The following is a 9,435-nucleotide window of genomic DNA, read 5'->3' as shown; positions in this document are numbered from 1 at the left end:
GCGGTAATTGTTAACACAACCTAAAACTTGACACAAAAAAAAAGGTTTTGGATTAACTAACACGACCAGTTTTAATAAACGGGGTGGGTTCGAGTCGACTAGCACAACCCGTCAACCCGTTTAACTATTAAAAAACCTTCTATAATTTAATTTTATTTGTATTTTTTCAATTTTCCAATTTCCAATTCATTTCAAGATTTTTAATAAATGTCAAAAAAATATATTAATATTACAAACCGACTCTAAATTATATCAATTTGTTTTTATTTTTAATTTTTTGAAAAATGGGTTAAACATATCGTGTTCAGCTCAACCCGTATTTATGTGTACATGTTAAGGCTGAAGGTTTTGGCATGAATAATAATATGGGTCGGGTTTGGGTTGCACATTTCAACCCGCCAACCCACCAACCCGACATAATTCAAACAACTAAATATCTTAATTCACTACGACAATATTTATATACAAGATAACATACTCTTAAAACATCTTAAATTCATTTTCTAAACTTTAGGATCATAAACTAAATAAAAGAAAAACTCTTAATAACTATTTGATAAAACCTCTCATATTCGTTAAACTTAAAACCAAAGCCTTAAACAACCAACTGCCCATCTTTCATAAAACTTCACTTCATCATCCAAAGTTAGAGAAATGAATCTGTGAAGGCGGCTGCACCATTTGCAAATCCGTCGTCGTTTGACACAAGTCTTCATCACCTATCAACGCCCTAACAAAAACGAGTTACCAAAGTTATGTTTTACGATTTTTTATCTAATGTAACAACATATTATTAATGTAACAAATGTGACAATAGATTAAAGATCTTACTCGCGTGGCCTAGAAGCCCAAAGCGTACTCAAAGCACGCAAACGTCCATAGTACTCGCTAATCACCAAGAAACATTTTGCCGCTTGTCGAACCGTCAGTATCCTATGCAGTTGATGAAGGGTTTGTTGTCTCAAATTATCAGCCTATGATACAAAAAATTTTTTTAAAAAAATATGAGTTTTAATTAGTCGATAAACGTATAATTATGACTATGATTATTATTATTTACCTGACGAACGAAACCTTCGAGATTAGTAAGTTTTCCTAGCGCGACCGCCATATGGTGGACCCCGTCATTGACGGACCCGAGAGCGATGGTCTCGACCATCGACTGATGTAGTTGATCCAACCCTTGTGATAAGGCTTCTTCAGCTTGTTGTGAGGATTGTTGTAGGCTATAAAGCCCCACAACTTGTTGCTCAGTTAAAGGATCAAGTTGAATAATCAACATCTGTCACATAAAAAAAAAGTGTCTTAAGGCTTGTTGTGAATGACTAGAGATGAGCAGTAACAGAATCGTGAACCAAAACTAAACCAAATAACCGATTAACCGAAAACAGAATTAACTGAAAATCGGTTATTATTGTACCGTCAGTTAACTGACATTAACCGAACCAAACTGAACCATTCATAATTATATGTTTATAGGTTTTATATCCCTATTTCATGTATTAACCAAACCGAATCTGAAACCGACAAAATAACTGAATAAACCGAACCGATTAATAAGAATGGTTAACAAAATAGATAACTAATGATTTCGGTTTCGGTTGAGGCAAATACCAAACCGTGCACACCCCTAGAATCAGTTAACCGAAAATTTGTCGCACAAAACAAAAAGTTAACGGGGTTAGTGGGGTCGGGTTTGATTGCAAGTGAAAACAAAACTACTGGACGGAAACCGCAAATTTGAAACTATTGAACTAAAACCGTAGATTTGGTTAAACCACAAAGACGAAGACTGCAGTTCTCATTAATGAAAGTAGTAATAATAATAATAATAATAATAACAATAATAATAATAATAATAATAATAAAGTACCTTGATAAGTTCAGATGGTCTAAACCCACCCATCCAAAGGAAGCAGCGTTCAGCTGGGGTGGTCCACATGCCAGTTATCAAGTGGAACACATCCGATTTAGCCGCCACTGCTTTTAGTCTGAAGATCTCATCGTAATGTGCCACAAAGTTATCGACGATGACACGTAGATCGTTGTCGGATAAATGTGACTGCAACCCTTTACGTAACTCAGACATGTGTCTTTGGTCATTGTCTAACCATCTCACATATTCCATGTCGAATATTGCAGCACCTGGACGTATTATATTATATTATATCATATCATATTAGTTACATATTTTTTAAAACTTTTATTATTTTTTTGATGGAAAAAATTAACAGAGTTGTAATTAGTAATGGTGCAAACGATCTTAGCCGAGCCCGAGCTCGACTCGTTTACTATTTAATAATTTTTTTCATATATTATAATTTGTTATATATATATTTTTTCAATTATAATTTTATGTATAAAATAATATATTATTTTGTTATTTTTTCTCATAACACTATATATATATTAATTAATAATAATAAAATATTTATTTTTAAAAAATTATATAAATGACATGCTCATTTAGGCTCCCGAGCCGACGTTTATTAAACGAGCTTACTTTTAGGCTCGGGTCGATCAAGCTTTTCAATGAGCCAGTCTCGGGTAGCTCGCAAGCGGCTCGGCTCGCTTGCACCCCTTGTTAATCGAACCTAAACCGAACTGGTTTGAAACCGTAGGTTCTGAACCGGTTTGTAATTTTCTCCACCAAAACCGATTCCAAACCGGTTAATCGAACGGTTCAATTATCACATATAGGAGTTAGATATAATACAAACAAGATTTTCCGTGCGAACAATACGAATCGTAGAAAAGTGGGGCGCGGTGGCAATTTGGTAATTACACGTATAACGTAATTACACCACATCACAAAATATAACTAGAGCAACTTTTTACGCTACACTTTTACAAGTAACATAATTAAGGGCGTAGCATGGTCGGGGCCAGGGGTGGCCCCGGCCCCCTCTGTTTTTTCGCTCGACAGTGTAAATTTATCTTTTTACGGTTGAAAAGTTTTATATTAAGTGTAAATTAACCCGTTTCTGACCGAAATTTTGAGACTGGCCCCCTCCGTTTTTTTGCTCGGTAGTGTAAATTTATCTTTTTTCGGCCAAAATTTGTACATAGTGTAAATTTATCCATTTCCGACAGAAATTTTGAGCACGACCCCTCGTTTTTTCACTCGGTAGTGTAAATTTATTCTTTTTCGGCCGGAAATTTTATACATAGTGTAAATTTACTCGTTTCCGACCAAAATTTTGAGCCCACCCCCTCTAATTTATGAATTTTTTTATACATATATTAAGTCCGCCCCCCTCGACGTGTATGTCCAAGCTTCGCCACTGAGCATAATAAAACTATGCTACTTGCACAAACTAGAGATCAATAAAATTACTTTAGTTGGTTTTTGTGATACAGCGTAATTACGCTACACACTTAATTACCAAATCGCCACTGCGTCATTTCTTCAACAGCTCACATTATTCGCACGATTTTTTTTATTTGTACGTTATCTGTCCCCTATACTATATACTAGTAAGCGTTCGATCACTTCGACTCACCTGAGCTAAGGCTCCCACCAACGCTAACGCCACTACCGCCCACGAGCAACCCCTGCGACCGAGCGCGTTGAAGATCTTGTTCAAGTTGAGCAAGTTTAATTCTGCTAGACTCCAACTGCTGAACATATGCCTGAAAAAAAAAATAGTGATATTGAAAATGGGTTATGAAATTTGAATAAAAATAATTAATAAAAATGTGAGCTTTAATTTAATAAATCAAGAAACCTTTTTTCTGAGTCTGCTTTTTCTTGCTGCTTCTCTGTTTTGAGCTAGGCGCCTTTGTGTCTATAAAACATAACAAAGTTTATATATTATTATTAATATTAATCACCTGTGATTTGGGTTTATAATTTTTGTAATTTTTTTTTATAATTTATGTTTAATTTATATAATTAAAAGAACCTTGGTATCAACTGGTTTCTCTGATGTTGAACCAATTCCCTTCCTCTACATGAAAAACAAAAACAAAGTAAAATTATTATTTTTTTGAAAAAAATAATGATACTTTTTCTACATCTACTGTTTTAAGTCGTTAGACTATGCGTTATAGGCTACTTGCAGGCGTTACCAAGCAATGCTCCCACACTGCGAAAGGGCTTTATATGGGTGTTTAGGAGGGGCACGTTTACGAGCCATTGCTTCTATTTTTGTGGGCTCTCACTTATTCCCTTTCGTTGTCCGATTCTCAATTATTTTCTTCGCTTCAAACACCCTCATAGCTAACTAGTTAAAGCTAGTTAACTTACAACATCCAAGTTAATTAAAGGTGAGCTAGTTAAAACTCTCCACTGCCTAAGTGAACGACATGATGTTTAAACCAGCACATGCTAGTTAGCCAAAAACATATAGTCTTACTAACTAAGAGCGTGTTTAAACGCCTTTATATGAGAGTGATACTATTCTTTTAACGAGGGCCCATCAAACATGTGATAGGAGGTGGTACGTTTAGCAGCACCCTCAAATAATTAGTAAATAATTAGCGTGGTTGCCTAAACATACCGCTCTATTTTTCATGAAAGCATAAAATTAAATGTTTTTTTTGTCTTTTAGTGTGGATATGGTAATATTATTGACTTATAGTTAAAAGGTACCACACACAAAAAAAATAATAAACTACTAGAGTAAGGTATGTTTGGCATAGAGTCCAAAGTGTGTTATCTATGTGACAAAAGAACTAATGGGTTGTTAAAAGCCAAGATGTTTGAAGGTTTTGAGTTCAAGTTTTTACTGTTGCTATCCTTAAAGTTGTCGTTTAAGAAAGAGAGAATTACTGTTGTTATCTCTGTGGTTTTTTTTAAATTTGTTATTTCAATCCAAAAGTTTAAAATTTGCAATTTTCATCCTTAAAGTTTTGTTTTTCTTGCAATTTTCATCCATGTGGTTTGCAAAATATATGTTATTTCAGTCTAAAATATGTTCACAAGAATGACGAAAATTGTAATGAAAATGAAACCTTAAAGACTAAAATAATAAAATTATAAACTTTTAAACTAAAATAACAAATTTAAGCAAAATCACGGACACGAAAACTAAGTTCACTCTTTTTTCTTTAAAAAAATAAATAAAAGAAAAATAATAATAATTTGTAAAGAGAAGAATTTTAGTGGACATTGAGGTAAACTGTTGACTGTAGTTATAGGGATATGAGTAATCATTACCACAAAATGGATAAAAATGTAACATAGTTCTTGGGAGGAGTGAATAATAATCTATATTAAGATGTCTACATGATATAAATTATAAAATGGAAACAAAATTATCAATTTAGAGATGAAAATTACTTAAAAGATTCTGTATACTCTCTCTCTCACACACACAAAGCTTACTGTTACATGTCAGAGAAACAGACCTGAATACAAATGACTTCTTTTTGATTTTGCAATAGTTGGGATATTTGAGTACAATTATATTCACTTGTAGACTTCATTTAAAAAGTGTGGTAAAAAATAAAAACATATTTTTTTACCTTTTATGAAAATAACCTTATTAGGACTAACATGTATGTAGTGGAAAAAATAGCAATATTAAGACCAACTAATGTTGAATATACCGTTGAAACGTGTTGTTTTTATCAACGTTTTGACATAAATTGTATTCAAAACTGAGCGGGTCAATTTATATCGAAGTTTTTCTTTACCAGCTCGGTTTTGAATAAAATTTATGTCAGGACGTTGATAAAAAAACACGTCTCAATGGTATATTCTGATATTTATAAAAATTTATATTTTAAAAGTTATAAAAGAAAAACTTATGAGTTAAGTAATTATAATAATATAATATTCAGAAAAACAATTATTTGACCCAACAAAATTGTTTTTCAAAACACTCCCCCTTACAGTTTGTTTTATAAAATACTTATCCCAACAAATTTTTAACTCCGAAATACTCGTCCTGGCCCATTTTGTAAAATAAGGACAAAAATCAAAACTTTCCTTGAGAAAAATAGACATTTACAATATTTTCCCTAATTATATTCACCTGTAGACTTCATGTAAAAGAGTGTGGTAAAAATATAATATTTTTACCTTATATCAAAATAACCTTATTTAGACTAACATGTTGTGCCTATTGCCTAAACAAGTGTATAGTGGAAAAAGTAGCAATATTAAGACTAACTGATGTTGATGTTTACAAAAATTTAATTTGCAGCTATGTGTCTATATATATAAAGACAAAAATAATAATGGAGAAAAAAAATTAAATAATTAAAAAAAAATATTTTTTTTACCTTTTCTGAAAAGGGTTTAGGGGTTTGTTGAGAATGTGATGATCCTCCAGTTGTAACAGGACTACCTCCTTCACTTTCCATCTCAAGTTGTTCTGGTATGTGAAGATGTTGCAATTGTTGTCTAAGCATTTGTTGGTGTTGCTCTGATGATGTTTTTCGACTGTAACCGTTACCGCTAATAGGAGATTCCGGTTCTATATGAGAGTGCATTTCTGGTGTATTAGCAATTGCAACATGTACTGCAGATCCGGAATCTGTGCTCGAGTTACTTGCCTGTTTTTCAAAACACAAAAATTAGAAGCCGAAATAGCGAGAATATCACTTGATGAATATTTTTTAAATGTATCTTGAATTTGTTTCAATGGAATGGTTTTAAAATTTTAAAAATCCAATCTTTATCTTATATGCATGTTAAAAAAACAAGATATAAACTATTTATACTATTTTACCCTAAAAATATGGTTTTTAACCACAAAAATGTCATAAAGATTCAATCTTTATCATGTGAAAAAAAACAGATGAATTCCCAATAAAAAACAACTCATACTATAATAACCTAAAAACATTTTTTTAGCCACACAATGTTATAAAGATTCAATCTTTATGATATGGGTATGTGAAAAAAAAAGACAGCAGAAAATTTTGTATACCATATTAACATAAAAACATTTTTTTAACCACACAAATGTCATAAAGATTCAATCTTTAACACATGGGTATGTAAAAAACAGCAAAAAAAAAAACCAAGAAAAAACAGTTCATAGCATATTAGCCTAAAAACATGGTTTTGAATCACACAAAATGTCATAAAGATTCAACCTTTGACATTGGAAATAGAAGAAAAACAATTTGTCTTGACTGACTCCAAAAAAAGGATAACTTGTATGGAGATAAAAAAAACAAAGTTGAATTTTTATTTTTATTTTTATTTTTATTTTTATTTTTACCAATTGTAAGAATGAAAAAAATGGCATAAAGAAAAGGTCAAAGTTAAAAGAAGGTAGAAAAGAACTACTCTTGGAGTTTGATGAACTCTCATAGGCCAAGAAGGAAACATGTCCAGTGTAGCAGCTGGCCTTGGTACTGTTGTGTATAAAGCTGCAATAAGATCACAATGAAGAATATCTTTTAGGATCATCAACAAGTAATTAAACAAATAGAAACACAAAAAGACAATATTATTATTCAAAATTCACACTTTTAGTTCTCTTGTTTTATGCTATTTTTTTCAATCTTAGTTTATGGTTTCGCTCGCGAATGGATGAATTCAGCGACGCGAACGACAAAGGGTCCAGTCAGCGTCATGTGACACAATATAACAGATTGAATTCATCTCCGTTGAATGCCCAAAACGCACAGTATTATGACATAAAAATTTAATCTTTAAACATCTTTTGACACATTCAAACTCAACTTTTTTCACACACACTAGTGTGTGTTCTTGAAGGTGAAGTTGGTTATAACTTATATAGTTATATGCTTTAGCAAACATCATAAAGATAATATAAACAGAAAGTATGATCATACGTAGTTTGTTTTCATCACCATGGGCCTTGTTGTACCCTTGAAGAGCTATAGCTTGCTCTAGCTCACCAAAATCATAAGATGATCCTTCTTGATTACTGTCAAACAAAAACAGAGGATTTTTTATTTCTTTTTATTATTATTAATATTATTATAATTATTATTATTACAATAAAACAAGATAATAAATGAAAAGTATGTACATGTAGCCTGTGTTTGGAGGATTATATCCAGGAAAAACAGAGTATTGCAACTGTTGATGATGATGATGACTCGCCATGCAAGACTCTTATTTATTCAAGCCATTTTGGTTCAAGATTATGCAATCTGGAAGATGAAAACATGTTAAAGTTAGAGAATTGAGTTGATTAACAAAAACCCATATCATAAATCATGTTAAAGTTGAAAACTTTACAAAATCTCACATGGGTTTAAGGTGAAACTGTTCAAGAAAATCAAGAAAATGAAGAAAAGCTCACACCTTTACTAGAATTATGGAATCTTGAAGATGAAATTGGACAAATTAGCAAAAACCCATGTTGGAAAACCAATAAAGATTCATGTACAAGTCATAAATCAAGAATCTTGAAAAGGGTTTAGAAGAAAAAAAAAAGTTTTTTTTAAAAAAAAAAATTCAGGTGAAAGTGTTAAGTGTGTGTTGAAGAAGTGAAAGATGATGAGTTTTTGAAGAAGAGAAGAAGAGGATCAAAGCTATCATATTAAGGTAACATCTGAATAGCCACCAAAGCAAGGTGCAGTCTTTTTCTTAAAAACATGTCTCTTTCTCTCTCTATAACTTTCTCTCTCTACTTTCTGTGTCTTTTTTTAGCATTCTTGATCTCCTTCTCTATGAAGAAACATAGGGGTTCATTACCTATTTCTTGTTTTTTTTAAATAGACGGATAATTGTCTAAGTATTTCGTAGGTGATAAATCAATGGTAAAAGGTTACCGTTAGCTGGTCTAACTCACTTGTATAAGGCCCTTAAGTGTCTGCAAGTTATCTTTAATTTTGAGAAAAATCCACCCACCCGAACTCGTAGTAAAACTCGAACGCTTTTGGGATCGAACTGGAGATCACAAAAATCCCAGTCTACATTCATTGAGTCATCTATGTCCATTACAAAGTGTTGTATGTGGGGTTTGAACATGTTTCTTGTGTTAAAAACTAATAATAATTATGAACACAATTTTAAGCTTGTGTTTTGGCTAGTACACAAATCTTGTCCTTGCAACACAACCCCTTTCTTCTTTAATTTGTGGGGTTTGAAGACAAAATAGAAATTAATAAAAAAAAGATTTAAGAAATTTATAAAATGAATTTGTGGGGTTTTAAGACAAAACAGAAATATATAAAAACAAAAAATTTTCAGAAATATAAAAAGAATTTGGGGGGTTTGAAGGCAAAACAGAAATTAATAATAATAATAATAATAAAAAGATTTAAGAAAATATAAAAATAATTTGTTATATTTTTGTGGGGTTAGAAGACAAACAAGAAATAATAAAATATAAAAAGAATTTGTGGGGTTTGAAGACAAAACAGAAATTAATAAACAAACAAATTTTAAACTAATTAGTTTTTTAGTTTTGTGTATAAAATAAAAGAAAATTTCTTAGACAGGAACCCACTAGAAATCACTGATTCCTATTCCACTCTCTAACCGCCTACGTTTTGTTA

At 31.7% G+C, this 9,435-nt stretch overlaps 1 protein-coding gene across 2 annotated transcripts; it reads right to left on the bottom strand.

Annotated features, from left to right (window-relative positions):
• Positions 1-349: 349 nt before the first annotated feature.
• On the bottom strand, positions 350-8,630 carry LOC143578332 (transcription factor TGA9-like). Of its 2 annotated transcripts, none has more exons than XM_077061940.1 (12): positions 8,181-8,630; positions 7,959-8,082; positions 7,759-7,853; positions 7,247-7,329; positions 6,232-6,504; positions 3,906-3,950; positions 3,729-3,788; positions 3,504-3,633; positions 1,874-2,145; positions 1,061-1,282; positions 832-974; positions 350-730 (listed from the first exon to the last, which is right to left on the bottom strand). In XM_077061940.1, exons 2-12 carry the CDS (start codon positions 8,033-8,035, stop codon positions 637-639), a joined length of 1,494 nt encoding a protein of 497 aa, XP_076918055.1. In that variant the 5' UTR covers positions 8,036-8,082; positions 8,181-8,630; the 3' UTR covers positions 350-636. The 2 variants fall into 2 exon arrangements, with proteins under 2 accessions (XP_076918055.1, XP_076918056.1); XM_077061941.1 differs by having other exon boundaries at positions 8,237-8,629.
• Between the last annotated feature and the right edge of the window lie 805 nt (positions 8,631-9,435).

This window comes from Bidens hawaiensis, unplaced genomic scaffold (genome assembly GCF_021521415.1).
Source record: "Bidens hawaiensis isolate Kalapana, Puna unplaced genomic scaffold, B.hawaiensis_p1.1 tig00029147_1, whole genome shotgun sequence".
Lineage (NCBI taxonomy): Eukaryota > Viridiplantae > Streptophyta > Magnoliopsida > Asterales > Asteraceae > Bidens > Bidens hawaiensis.
This window is presented reverse-complemented; position numbering and strand designations above follow the sequence as displayed.